This window comes from Heloderma suspectum, chromosome 9 (genome assembly GCF_057233095.1).
Source record: "Heloderma suspectum isolate Gila_16-S chromosome 9, 16-S_ref, whole genome shotgun sequence".
NCBI classification, from domain to species: domain Eukaryota; kingdom Metazoa; phylum Chordata; class Lepidosauria; order Squamata; family Helodermatidae; genus Heloderma; species Heloderma suspectum.
Genome location: NC_139466.1, coordinates 35,228,750 through 35,243,284, shown reverse-complemented (window position 1 = coordinate 35,243,284; position 14,535 = coordinate 35,228,750). Strand labels below are relative to the sequence as shown.

The following is a 14,535-nucleotide window of genomic DNA, read 5'->3' as shown; positions in this document are numbered from 1 at the left end:
GCTAGAAATTTATGAGCATCCTTTGCAGTCTGAGCCAAGCCCGACCTGCACTCCGCAACCTTCCAGGGACACCTCAGTCATACAGCTGCTCCTTTTGTACTTCTTCATAGACTTTGCATTAGGTTAGAATGAGGTTTGGAGGAAGCAATTGGAGCCTAAGGGATTTATGATGATAGTACGCCTGTGCTTTGCCAACAGCCCTGGCTCCTACTCTTCTTTTTGGACCCAGTTAATCCCACTGACTGCTTTATGCTGCTTTTATGATTTGTGTGGCTTTCAGCTTCTTTTAGTGTTTGAATTTTAATTGTTTTATTTTTGCAAACCACCCTGAGAACATGATTAAAGCGATACTTATAAATACATAGGGCAGGATCCGACGGGGTGCTTCCCCCCCCCGCCAATTCCTTTCCGCCCCGCCAATTCCTTTCTGCAAGCGGTGGGGCCCACCAATTCCATTGCGCAAATGGGATCCACCGTTTACACAAGGGAGATGGAGCGCTTCCTAAGGGAAGCCCTGAAACAAGCGGAAACGCAGCAAGTCAGCGGAGCTCCCTTATGTGAGCTCTGCCAACCTGCCTCTTTCCAGAAGCTATTGTTTCTGCTCATTTCAGGTTGCCTCGGAAGTGCTAAATCGCCATTGCGTAAGTGGTGGGGGCCGCTTGCGCAACAGAATTGGTGGGGTGTAAGAGAATCGGCAAGGGTGTACATGCCCTACTAGAATCTGCCCATAAAACAATAAAAATAGAGTCTCATCATCTCAGGATTAGAAAGCTTGAAACATGGAAGAAACGCCTACAGAAACAGGGGAAAAGTATAAATAACTGAAGATTTAAAGAAAAAAAAATGGAAATGTATGATTAAGCATTCTTCCCCTATAAATAAATCCAGCTTCAGCAGGATATGTGCTGAACAGCACTTACCCGTGGTTTGAGCATGTACCAGTTCAGTTTATTATTCTGCCAATCCCAACCGGCCAGGTCTATTTCCATCTCGCCCAAGAAACTGTTCCGCCCTAAGGGGTCATTGTGCCAGACGGAGAGGTTCAATTTTTGAATCAGCAAAACCATTTTCTCTATTTTGTACTGCAGAGAAGGGAAAAAGGTGTTTATCATTTGAGACACGTTTTTTGTTTCTGTTCCCCTAAAGGTCACCATCTCATGGTGCTGAGTGATACAACTCTTGGGTCACAGAGCAACATGTGACATATTTCGTGTAACATGTAGTTTGAGCCTGAGAAACACTCACTTAAGAAATAGATCTGGGATTAGCAGACACCCCAACTTCCAAAAACTCTAATATTTTTGGGTAACCTGTATTTATCCTTACCCGCAACACCTCGTTGTAAATGGGGCTCACTGTTCTCTTCTTCACTGACGTCTTCCTCTTCCCCATCCGTGCTTTGTCCGGAAGCAGGTATGTTTTGACATACCTGGAAAGAGACTGCCATTCAGTTAACATTGCATACAAGACAACCAGGGTCTTGCATAGAAACTGGAGCTGATAGCAGATGCCAAAACTAATACCGTCTCCTGGTGGGTTGTCTACTTGGCATCTGTGCAGAGTTATAAGCCATCCGCTGGAGTCGGGGACAAACCCAGATGAAAGCCTGCAGCAGTCGGGCTACCTAGGCCAGGGATGGGCAGAAGTAGATCTACTGTTAGACCTCTAGGTGTTACTGTGAGGTATTGGCCATGCTGGCGGGGGATGACAGAAGCTGTAGTTCAACACAGCTAGAGGGCACTTGGTTGGAGAAGGCTGGACTAAAATATTTTTTATTGACTAAAAATTTGCCCCTAATTTATCATTCAGCAGAGTTAAACATTTGTTAAAAATTATTTTTAATACAAGTGCTTGCATGGAGAGCAACCGGAGTGTGCCGCCCCTCTATGCACACCCGTTGTAGTTTCTTGCTTCCAATGTCCCAGGATGTCCATGTGTGGCCGTAACTTTCAAATATAGCCTATGTGCATAAATCCAGTGCGTGCAAGCTGATTTCCCAGATCAAATCTGGTAATTGGCCCTGTGTTCTGTGCCAATGTGCCTTGGATTTTACTTGTGCAGGCTGTATTTACGGCCCCAGATGGAGGTCCCAGGATGTCAGAGGCAAGCACATGAACTCAGCAAGGAGAGCTGGTGCGCTCTTGCTCCCTTCCATGCGCATAGGCCTGACTGGGGAGAGACACCATCCAATCCAGCCCTCTCATGATTAATTGACTACAATTTCATTAACTGGGAGTGACAGCCCTAGTTCCCCCTGCCCCCAACCTCAGTTGTAGGGTTCAAGATCTTAGCTCCGGATCCTGAACTCCCCAGCCATGCCACTAAATGCATGCTTTTGAATGGATAGGCCTTGCTATGACATTTTTAACTTCACTCACGGGTCTGTCCTGCCTTTCTTCTCATCCACTATAGCCAGGTCCTGGCACTGGGAAACGAAAATTTGGAATTCCCGGTTTTTCTCGTCGTAATCCAAGGCAAACTGAACAAGACCCTGGGCGTCGACGCTCCCGAAATCCCCGCTATACACGCTTAGGACGCTGCCGCTAACCTGTGCAGGGTGCAAGAGGGACATTCACAGTATGGTGGCCTACGGGTTCAAGGTGGCTTCTTCTCATCTACAGAGAGAGAATGCTCTCCAGGCTTCAAAGCAAATCTCCACAATTCCCCCCCGCCCCGCCCATGTTGCTTTGGTCAGAAGAAAAACATTCTTTCCCAGAGTTAACACTTTATACCTCTTGGATGGAAGTGGAATAAAGGGTATTTGGTGTTGCATTTGCAGTTCCCCATATGGCCACAGGCTCTTCCTCACTTCACCAGCTAGTTTCCACTTTTCCTCCCTGACCACTGATAGTTTGGTTGTTTCCTGGCTTTTGCACAATTTCTTCCCTCTTCCAAAAGGTTGAAAGGCCTTTCCCAAAGCTTGGCGGTAACAGCCTTAAGGTACAGTCCTTTGCATGTTTAGACAAAAAAAAGGCCTACACCTTTCAGCATGCCCCAGCATGGGAGTTATAGAACTTTATTCTATCTAAATATGCATAGGATTGCACCCTTACTGAACTAATGAGCACCACTTTATAGGAAAGAGAGACAGAAATATACACCCTGTTGTAGTGTTTCCCTGCTGGGAAGTCCTATCCCAATGAGTTCCAAATTCCAAAGCACACATTACTTTAAAGATGTAGCTAGCAGCTATGATTTTTTGTGTGTGCTTCCCCCAATTTTTTTTTACTCTAGAGTAAGTGCAGGCTGACCAATCTGGATTGGGATCATAGTCCTGATCTGGATTGAGTCCCCACACCTACCATTTATATTGTCAAATAGTGATCTATTGATGGTAAATGGCAGATTCGGGCTATTTTAGATTTGGGAGACACAGAGGGGAGAAAAAGTGTTGGAGAGGTGGCAGAGGAGGTGAGGCGAGAACTAGGAAGGGGATAATGGGGGGCAGGGGGCTATAGGATTCTTGAGGCGGCCAGATCCATAGCCCATTGAGAAGCCACTTTTCCTCATCTGCATTTATACCCCAAACCATCTAACAGAGTTGCTGGTGTTTAGCACACTTGGTTCTTTATTTATTACTTTTATATCCTGCTTAAGGTGCAGTCCTATGCACGTTTAGACAGAAAAAAGGTCTACAACTCCCAGCATTCCACAGCCAGCACGGGGAATGCTGGGAGCTGTAGGCCTTTTTTCTGTCTAAACATGCCTAGGATTACGCTCTTAAAGTACAATATGCTAGTAGGTTGCGTAATTTCTGGCACTGCCCCCTTTGCCCAGCCCACCACATTCCAACCAATGAGCTTCTCTGAATCAAATTCTGCAACCCTGATTTGAATGAATAACTTGAAACGTCTGCAAATAATTGGGGGAGCTGGGCAGGATGGGATAATAATAATAATAATAATAATAATAATAATAATAATAATAATTGTTGTTGTTGTTGTTGTTGTTAATTTATTTCATAGCTATATCACCCAAGCTGTATACCACCCAAGCTCTCTGGGAGGTTCAGAGAAAATACACATCACAGTGCCTGGGAGCAGAGGACAGTCTTAACCTGACACCGAAAAGATGACCATGTTGGCACGAGGTGGGCCTCAGCGGGGAGATCATTTCATAGTCAGGGGGGCTACCACTGAGAAGGCCCTCTCCCTTGTTGCCACCTTCCGAGCCTCCCTCAGAGGAGGCACGTGGAGGAAGGCCTCTGATGTTGATCATAGGTTCAGGTCAGGAGAACTGCTCCATCAGGTATGAGTGGCAAGAGTAGTTTTGAAGAGGAAGGTGGGGGGAGAAACAGTCCTAGATGCAATACCTTCCCCAACCTGGGTCCCTCCAGATGTTTTGGCCTACAATACCCATCAGCCCCAGCCAGCATGGCCAATGGTCAGGGAGGGTAGGAGTTGCACAGCAAAATGTCAGGAGGCCACCAGGCTGGGGAAGGTGACCCAAGAACCTCAATGTGAATAGACACCTACTGAGGACACGGAGGCCATATCGGAGGAATGGCTTCCCACACTCGGACTCTTCTTGTGCCTGTTGAACTGGAAGCTGATTTCCGAAGCTGTGTCCGATTCTGTCTGCAAATCAAACCAAGAGGGGCGTTAAACATGGCGGCAGGAGCTCAACAAGAGGCTCTAATCATCTCCAGCCATCATGGCCAATGGATGACTGGAGTCGTAGTCCAGCACATCAGGAAGCTGCCAGGTTGGGGAAGCCTGGGTTAGAGCCATGATAGGCCACTTTTTGGGGTCTCAGGGCACATTTGGCAATTTGAGAAATGGTCCTGGGCACTGCCACAAAATGGCTGCCATGGGAGGTGTGGCAAAAGGACAGGCAACCTGTCCAAAATACTGAGTACAAGGCAGAGGTGGGGGCTGAGGTCCAACAAGCTAAACAACTCCTTTGAACCCACAGTTTCCAGCCCCAACAGAAACCTATTTCACAGCAATCCCAGCTGCCAGTAAGAAAAAGTGTTACTTTTTTAAAAAAGTGGGAGGGGTAGAGCACCTTGGTAGGTGAAGAAAGATGTTGGGGGGTACATTGGTTCCTCCAGGCATCACACTGCCAACCCTTTAATTAGACTGTTGGAATAGGGCTGGGGAGACCTTCGGTGCAAAACTCCACTCAGCTATGAAGTTCACCAGGTCAGCCTGGGCCAGTCTCTCTCTTTTTCTCCCTCAGCCTAATCTACCTCACAGGGTTGTTGTGAGGATATAAAGGGGAGGGAAAAGAGAATCCCGTACACTGCCTTGAGCTCCTTGGAAGAAAGGCAGGAGGTCCCAGGTTCAATCTCTGGCATTACTTAGGGCACAATCCTATGCATGTTTAGATAGAAAAAAGTCCTACGACTCCCAGCATGCCCCAGCCAGCATGGGGAATGCTGGGAGTTGTAGGACTCCCCCCCCCCCCAATCTAAACAGGTATAAGATTGTGCCCTTAAAACTTTAAAGAGGAATGAGTGGGTAAAATGGATGGAGGAAGGAACACCTGGAAAATCACTACCAGTCAGTGTGTAGATAATCCTGCTAAATTCCACAGAATTCCATACATTCCATAAATAATAATACATTATAATTACTAGGCTGCTGACAAAACCAAAATGATGTCCTTGTAAAGGGAGACAGGATATAAATTCAATAAATAATAATATATTATAATTACTAGGCCTCTAACAGAACCAGAACAATGTTGTTGTTATGGGACCACATCCAGAAGGGCCCACACGGGTACTTAAAGACCAGTCAGTGGTCCCGGTTCAGCCATATGCAGTCAGAATATGCTGGCTGGTTTTTTGATTGCAAGCCCAGCCTCATTTGTTCCTGCTGCCCAGTGCCTTTCCATGTGTGGGCCTGATTCTTGTCATGGAAAGAAACAGAACTGGCCAAGGGTGCACACAGACACAGTACCGGTTCCAGGTCTTTGAGGGCCCTTGGGCAAGACACCCTCCACGGGCCGCCTCCCTCAGGGAGTCTGTCTTCTCACCACCATTGTCACCAGCTCCTCTTCCTCGTCATGGCTCCCACTTGCTTGCTTGAGAAGTCGAGAGAGCCTGTGAGCAAGCAGGCCCTGGCATCTGCTGCTGCTCCTCCTCACCGCCACCACTGCCTGGACCAGAGCGACAGGCAGGGGAACAAGCAGGTGTGGGCCCACGGCAGGTGCCTGGCCATGCCTACCCTTGACGCCGGCTCAGTCAGCTCGAGGCTGAACCGCCTCCATAGAACAGGCCCACCACCAAACGTAGGACTCTGCAGGAGCGATTCAGGCGATCTGCACAGTCTTACCTCAGAGAGCAGCAGAGGGGTGGATTTCGTCAAGTCTTTGGCTCTCTCGGGCTCAAGATACTGGTGCGTTAGCATTTGAGGCTTAGTGTAGGCTAGAGATGAGAAAAGGAAACAAAAAACACGTGCCACAAGAATGGGTCCTGCGCTCTGAAATGGCAAAACTTAACGAAAACATTTTCTTTATCTGTCTCTGCTAAGGCAGAGGTGGGTGACATGCGGCCCCTGCTCCTACCCCCCCCCCCAGTGTGGCCCCCATGACCCCACCACTGCACTGCAAATCGACAGCAAACCAGCGCATTTCTTTTTGGCTGCTGAATTCCCTGGGGCGCCGCCAGGAGTGGATACGGCTTTCAGACCTCCGGAGCTGGCCCACCCCTGACACCAAGGGACTGTGACAAACCAAAGAGCTTTTTGAAATGCGTAAGAATGCACACATATTTTTAAGCCTATGCTTTATCTTCTTTCTTGGATGACAATAGCGCTAGAATAATAGAATAACAGAATAGTAGGGTTGGAAGGGGCCTACAAGGCCATCGAGTCCAACCCCCTGCTCAATGCAGGAATACAAGTCAGAGCATCCCTGACAGATGGCTGTCCAGCCTCGTCTTGAATGCCTCCAGTGTGGGAGAGCCCACCACCTCCCGAGGTCATTGAGCCCATTCTTCCGTGTCCTGCACTCTGGGATGATGGAGAAGAGATCCTGGCCTTCCTCTCTGTGACAACCTTTCAAGTACTTGAAGAGCGCTATCCTATCTCCCCTCAGTCTTCTCTTCTCAAGGCTAAACATGCCCAGTTCTTTCAGTCTCTCTTCATAGGGCTTGTTTCCAGTCCCTTGATCATCTTTGTTGCCCTCCTCTGAACTCTCTCCAGTTTGTCTGCATCCTTCTTAAAGTGTGGTACCCAGAACTGGACACAGTATTCCAGATGAGACCTAACCACTGCTGAGTAGAGGGGAACTAGTACTTCCTGGGATTTAGAAGCTATGCTTCTATTAATGCAGCCCAAATCGAGTCATGGTTGATCGAGTCATGGTTGCCGAAACAAGTAGAAAAGGAAATAAATGTCCGTTTTATGTTGCACATATTTATGGATGGATTCCGCTCCCTCTAGGGGTTGAAAATAAACTTACTGGTTATGCAAAACTACCTGGGTGACATTTGCTGGTGTAAGGGTCAAGCGACAGGTTATTGTTCCACAAGTGTGCCTGGAAACCTGCGGTGAAACCTGTGAGTGGTGAAAATGGGAGGGCCATTTTGCTGATTTTTCTGTATGGGGGGGGGAGAATTTGTGCAAACCATTTTGGAGGCATGCTTATGGGTGGAGGGCAGCAGTTTCTTTTTTAAACTTCTGACTGCTGATTGTGGTGGCCGCACTCCTTGCTGTGGCTAGCTGCCAGCCCCCAAACTTGACGTTATTCTCCCTCAGAATGTCCCTGGAATTATGCTATATCAAGTCATGGCCTAATTCCAGGGCTATTCTGGGGGGAGACAAAATGGCAGCCAGACACCACAGGCAGGGGCAAAACTTTTTTTTTTAAAGGTTCTGCTGTTGCCCTGTCTGCTGTTAGTAACTGCCTGCCTTCTGTAATTGTTTATACAAATTATACAAAATTATACAAAAAATATACAAATTATAATTTAAAATTATACAAGATTTAATATAAAATTATAATATACAAAATTTAATATACGATTTAATATACAAAATATACAAATTATACTTAAAAATTATACAAAATTGTTTATACAAATTATACAAAATTATACAAAATGGTAGCCGGACATGACAGACAGGGGCAAGACTTTTAAAAAAAGGTTCTGCTGTTGCCCTGTCTGCCGTTAGTAACCGCCTGCCTTCTGTAATTGTTTATACACATTTGTGTCCGTCCCCCCCCCGCCCATCCAAATCTCCCTTATTCTCAATTACCCCTTCTTCCCTTCAAAATTGAGCCGGAAATTCAAAACCTCAAACCTTTGGCTTCTCCCATGGGAAATATACAGCCCAGGATCAGATTTACTCCAGAGTTCTCATGGACAAACTTTCCCATAGATTAGGCATATACAGCTTTTGATTCACCAAGCTGCACACTGTTCTACTTGAATTTGAACCCTTGGGGAAAGCGGTTGAGCACCCTGGCACCTGAGGATTGTACCTGAGGATGGTTGCAAGAATGGGATGTGCTGCAACCATCTCGAGGGCATTCCAGAGGGTTGCAGCTAGGGATGTACGCATTGTGTAAAATCCGCACCGTCTGTGTTTTGTGGATTGTCAGGTGCCTTTTGTTCCGTTGTCCGCTCACAGACATATGCATAAATTTCTGGAAAGTTAAAAAGAAAGAAAGAACCGAAAGTCCACGGACCCTTTGGGGCCTGAGAAGATTGGTCCACAGTGGATTCGGCAGGGTGGATTCTTAGAAATCCAAGCTCATTTTAGTCCATCTTGAATTTCTCCAGCATCCCTAGTTGCAGCCCTCATCCCATCCTCTTTCTTTACCCTCCAGCAGGTAGCAAAACCAGGAGACTTATCAACCCCTGGTGGACCACTATCAGTTATGGCTTTTGGGCTCCATTCAGTGCCACAACTGACAATTTTTGCAAGCCTGACTTCATGGGAAAAAGCCAGTCAGACTGATCGAGGCTGGCTACCACTTACTTTCTGTGGTTGTGTAGAGGTTCACCATGCTTTTCGCAAGACTGTAGCCATTGGCACGTATTAATTTCTTGGCAACAGGGGATTGATGTCCGCTTCCCTCTGGAATACATTGAAGAAAAATAGGCCTGTATTAAACAATGAAAAACACTGGCATTCTTGTTACCAAGGCTGAAGGTTTCTTCTTCTCTTTGTTTATTTGACCTAGAGATTATGGCTTGCGGTCGAGGAAGCTGTGTACACAGCTGGGTGTTCAGGCTGGGTGGTTTTTGATTCCCAATAGCTTCCCCCCACCTCTAACCACAAACCCCATTTGGAAAGATGGGGGGGGGGATTTTTGAGCCTGGTTTGTCTGTTCAGTGGAGTGAAGGGTTGGTACAGTGAAACAGAACGGCAAAAGAAACCAGCTGTACATGAGCAATTAGTAGCATGCCTGGAAGAGATCTTTTGGATCATCACTACGTCTATTTCTGATATGTCAGGCTGTGAGTGCCAAAGTGATACCATCCACCCGCAAGGGAAAGGTATCGGCAAGCTCGGCGAATCTTCATGGTTTGCAGACATACAAAAACTCTTTAGAAAAGGAGCGGGGGAAACCTAAAAACAGCTCAAGGAGGACTGAGCGTGCAACAGACTGCTGACTGACTGTAGGAAGGAAAAACTGAAAACCAAGTGGGAGGGGGAATGGAATGGAGTATTGTGACAGAAGGTATGGCTGGCTGGAGACCTGGACAGGAGCACTCCTGTTAGGAGTGAGAATGCACTGCAACATTTTGTTGCAGTTCCTATCTGAATAGTTGTATGACTGATGTAGGCACGCTTGAAGGAAATCAGGGTGAGAAACAATAATCCTTAGGGGAATATAGCAACCATTCGTGCCAACGGGTGCTCTTTTCAAAGTCCAATTGCTGCCGGGAGCGGAGGGGATTTTGGTCTGGATTGTGGCTGGAGAAAGGGTAAAACCTCCCATCCTCACATGCTGCAGTCCCAATGAAAATTGCCCCCCCCCTCCATGCTTTGTGTAAAATATTTATAAACCAAAGATGAAGCTCCATGCTATGCATATTATATAACATGTAGTTTGATCAAAGCCAGTGTCAAAGGTAGGTACGGTTGGGCACCTGCCAAGGGCCCACACCCCAGCAGGGGCCTACTGACAAGAGCCCCCTGGAGTTACTCCTCTTCCTTCTCACCATTTCAACTTCCTTGCTTCCTGCCTCTCCCTCTGGCCCAGACAACGGTGGTGGTGAGAAGGAGGAGCAGGAGATGCCATTGCTGATTTGCTCCCTGGCTCTCTGCCTGCCAGGCAAGCAAGTGGGGGCAATGATGAGGAGGAGGGGCAAGAGCAGATGGTGACAATGGCGGAGAGAAGGTGGACTCGCTGAGGGAGAGGGGCATTGGGGGTGTCTTGCCCAAGGGCCCTCGAAACCCTGGAGCCAGCAGTGAGCTTGATGTTGTGTCATTGTGTGTGCAGAAACGCTTGCAAAATTGGGCAATACAACTTCATAGCTGGGGCACTATGCTGGTGCTGCCAGCTGACCCAGGAGTTGTGCTGGGCTAGCACTGCTGATGCTCCTAATGCTAGCTGACATCACTGTATGCATTGGAGCTTGCAATGTGCAAATCCATTATGCAGTGCAAGGAAAAGGCCTGGGGCGGGGAACTTCAGGCCCACAGGAAAAATCTGGCCTTCTTGGGGTCTCAACCCAGTCCTCCAGGGTTCCCCAGATGGCCACGCCTTCTTTTCTTGGTCACACCCCCTTTCCCCAACCAGCTGTCATGTGGTAGTTTCCCAGCTTTTGCGCTGTTCTTTCCCCATTCTAAAAGGTGGAAATGCTTCCCTTAAGGCGTAGTGACTGGGCAGTAAGAGCTTTAAGCCAAAAGATGCTGGTCTTCTTGGCCTCACCCTTTTTGCCTTTAGCCCCGTCCACCCCTGGAACAGGCAGATGTAGAAGTTATGGAGAAGTTGGGATAGGGGCTGGACAGAGCATAACCCAGTTATACACAGAGCCAGTGTGGTTTAGTGGTGAGACTGGGGAGATCCAGGTTCTGGTCCCCACTCAGCCATGGAAGCTCACTGGGTGACTTTGGGCCATTCACAGACTCTCAGCCCAACCCACCTCACAGGGTTGTTGTTGTGAGGATAAAACGGAGAAGGAGGACTATCTACACCTCCTTGGGTTCCTTAAGGAGGAAAAGAGATGGAATATAAATGTAAATAATAATAATATTAATAATAATATTATTAACAACAACACCCCCCCCCCCAGTGTCATCCTCAAGATATCTCAGGCTTCACAGACCAGATATCTGGCATAACACAACTTTCAAGATATACTATGGGAAAGCGTTACCCGCAGAGGAGAAAAGTAGCCAACATGACACATCCAGATGGCCCCATTTCTTTCCTAGATGTTTCATTGATGCTGATGTTTCACGTAAGATTCTCAATAACTTATTGGCAATTGTATTGGCCCCAGGCCTGTAACCAAGTCACCTGTAGTTTTAGCAGGGCCTAGAGATCCATAATGCTTGGCTTAGGTTCAATATTGGTGCAATTTCCTTGCTAGTGGGCCTCTGAGCATGTGGGATGAGTCAAAGGTCGATAGCGCGGCCTCGGCACATTCCATGCTAACGAAGGCTAGTATCTTATCAGGGCCTAGAATGTCCCTGAGGCTACGTTTATGCCGAGTTACAGGTGGCTGTGCTGGGAAAGTTCTGATTGTTTTCCTTCTGAACAAGCACTGTTAGTCTATGCTGGGAATGAACGCTAATTAACGCTTGCTTCTGTCATGCTACCTCACTGCTGACATGTATGGTATAAAACCCATTTTACCCCATGGCTCTGGGTTCAGAGAAGCTGTCTGATCCAACCATTGGGTACATCTGTGTGCTGTAAGTACTCAATAAAGGCTCCTTGTAAGCAAACCTGGGTCTGGCTTGTCATTATCTCAGCACCTCCAAACCTTAGCAGCCCAAGGCTGGGGCATACAGCAATGTGGGATGTGTATATTTGTAAAATTTCTTTTTTTGTGTTGCCCATCATTTTTTTTTTTTGAACCAAGAAGCATCAGTACCTGAAAACACACAAGAATCCATTTCTTGAGCGACTCCTCTTTCAGCAGCAGCTTCATTTTGTGGCAGGTTGTCATCCTTGGGCACCATCTCATTGGTTTCTAGCTTGTCTTGAGTGCCCAAATTGGAGCTTCCTTCCATGCCACCAGCAACTTGCTCAGTGTCCTCTGAAGGTACAGACTCTATCAATATCTGAACCCTACCTGCCAACGAATCCATTGTACGTTTGCTTTCTTCAGCCATGACAAACTCATCAGCCGGCGTCTCCGGCTCAAAAATGATCCCAGCCTGCTCGTTGGGCGGTGTCTCGATTTTGACTGATGGCACGCGGACCGGCAACTTGGATCTCCTTGTACAACGCTGCACTTTCTTCTCCTCCTCCACTGGAGATTGCTTCTCATTTGCATCACTGAGGTTATTTCTATTCATCATTGCCCCTTTGCTTCTTCCATAGGTGGATCTGGGGATAGATGACCCAGATCCTTTCCTTGGGGGAGCTATATAGGCAGGTTCATCTTCACTGGAAGATAAGGTGGCTGGTCTTCTGTAGGGGACCCTAGCTTTGGGGTGCAGATTAGAACTGAGCCTGTCATCACTATTTTGGCTTTGGTTGGACTGGGCCGAGAGAGACCGGTTCAATTTGGGTGGCCTTCCATTAACTTCTGTGTTGTTGGCCTTTTCTGTGGATTTTTCAGACATATCGTTGGCCAAGACTGAATCAGTTCCCTTCTCCCAAAAGTTCTTCAAGTTCTTGAAATGCTCCCGATCCAGGCCAATTTCCTCATCTTTGTTACTGATAGAGGAAATAGTATAATTGGGTCCTTGTTTCACAGGATGGCCATTTCCCCATCCTTGGGAGGATAATTTTGAGCTCTTCAGTGATTCCCTCTTCGCTAGACCCAACTCAGGTTTTTCAGCTCCATTGTCTATATCTGTGATGGGACAGAACAACCCTTTACTAGACTTCCTCTTAACCGGTATCTTGCTGGGAGTGTTGACTTCTTCATGCTGAGCTGGTTGCATTGCCTCGTTTTCTGTAGCAAGATCAGGAACATCCCCTCCAGCTGAGTAAAAATAATCATCAAGATCCCTTTCAGAAAGCTTTGCAGAGATCACCGAGGGTATTTCATGACCTGCAAGGAAAAAGAGAATCCCTGGAGCCTCCTTGAAAGAACTGTGCCTATCTGCTTTGCAATGATAAGGTAAAAGGTGCAATTATAAGGTAAAAGGTGCTCAATGCTTGGAAGCCCCTGAACCGGAGGTTTCCAAGTTTCATATACCCCTCTGGGCTTAAGCCAATAGGGTGGGAGGAGTGTCGGAGGCGAACTTCACTTCCATGTCCTCCATCTTGTGTGATTTTCGCTAGAAGGGCTTTTTAGCCCGCCTCCCAAGGGTGTGCGTATTTATTTATTTATTGTATTTGTATACTGCTCCATATCTAAAACAGATTTTGGAGCGGTGAACACAAGTAAAAGCATAAAAAGATTAAAACACCCTATTAAAATTATGCTTAAAAAACACACAGAATGCCTACAGAAACCATGACTGGTCAATTAAGGAACGCCTCCTGGAACAGTGTGGTTTTCAGGAGGTGCCAGAAACAACGCAGTGTTGGTGCCTGCCTGATCTCCAGGGGAAGGGAGTTCCAAAGAAAGGGGACTGCCACACTGAAGGCTGTTCTTCTGGTGGACTCCAACCGGGCCATAGGTCCACGTGGAACAACCAGGAGCGAGCCCTCAGATGACCTCAGTGACCGAGCAGGTTGGTAAGGGAGAAGGCACTCTCTCAGGTATCCTGGTCCCAAGTTCTTTAGGGCCTTGTACACTAGTACTAAAACCTTAAACCTGGCCCGGTAGCGGATAGGCAGCCAGTGCCATTCCCACAGCAAAAGAGTTACATGCTGAGAAGGATGAAAAGTCGAGCTGCTGCGTTCTGTGCTAGCTCCAGCTTCCGGGCCAGCCTTAAGGCCAGCCCCACATAGAGCGTATTGCAGTAATCCAGCCTTGAGGTTCCTAGTGCCTGTACCACTGTGGCCAAGCTATCCCTGTCCAGGAGAGGTTGTAGCTGTCGAACCAGCTGAAGCTGGTAAAAGGTGGGGGGAGGGAAGGAGGCTCAGGATGAATCGTGTCCTGGCCTCTCTGGTCTGCTCCCCTTCCTGCCCTGCCCACCAGAACACCCCCTTTCCTCCTTCTCTGGGGTTGCTTTTCCGAGCTCGGAGGTAGCCGGCGCAGTTGTCTCTGCGCCGGCTGTGAGGGGGAGGGGTCTGGAGTTGGATCTCCAACTCCCCCTTCCGACGTTGGAGTGCTGTCTCTGACATCAGAGGGGTTTTATGGGCTGTCCTATGGTCTCCAGGACCCTTGCCTAGGGACCATAGGATTGCTGTATTCATATTCTTTAGCAAATGCAGTACCCTCTAGCTCACGTGACAGGGTGTCAGACCTCTTTCAGCCCAAGGGCCAAACTCAGATTTGGAGAACTCCTCGGGAGTTGCATTCCAGCAGTTGCACAACTGGTTGCACAATGGGTGCAA

At 47.7% G+C, this 14,535-nt stretch overlaps 1 protein-coding gene across 5 annotated transcripts in view; it reads right to left on the bottom strand.

The window, feature by feature from the left end:
• LOC146338587 (synaptotagmin-like protein 2) overlaps positions 1 to 14,535 on the bottom strand; it is an 89,388-nt gene that overhangs the window by 15,846 nt on the left and 59,007 nt on the right. For 4 of the 5 annotated variants that reach the window (XM_084814089.1, XM_084814087.1, XM_084814088.1 and 1 more), the window contains exons 7-13: positions 12,008 to 13,138; positions 8,934 to 9,032; positions 6,282 to 6,373; positions 4,476 to 4,577; positions 2,379 to 2,548; positions 1,327 to 1,429; positions 921 to 1,082 (exon numbers count right to left, since the gene is read on the bottom strand). In XM_084814089.1, the coding sequence (XP_084670215.1) occupies positions 921 to 1,082; positions 1,327 to 1,429; positions 2,379 to 2,548; positions 4,476 to 4,577; positions 6,282 to 6,373; positions 8,934 to 9,032; positions 12,008 to 13,138 (1,859 nt within the window). The remainder of the gene's footprint in view (positions 1 to 920; positions 1,083 to 1,326; positions 1,430 to 2,378; positions 2,549 to 4,475; positions 4,578 to 6,281; positions 6,374 to 8,933; positions 9,033 to 12,007; positions 13,139 to 14,535) is intronic. The other variant, XM_084814091.1, reaches the window with a different exon arrangement.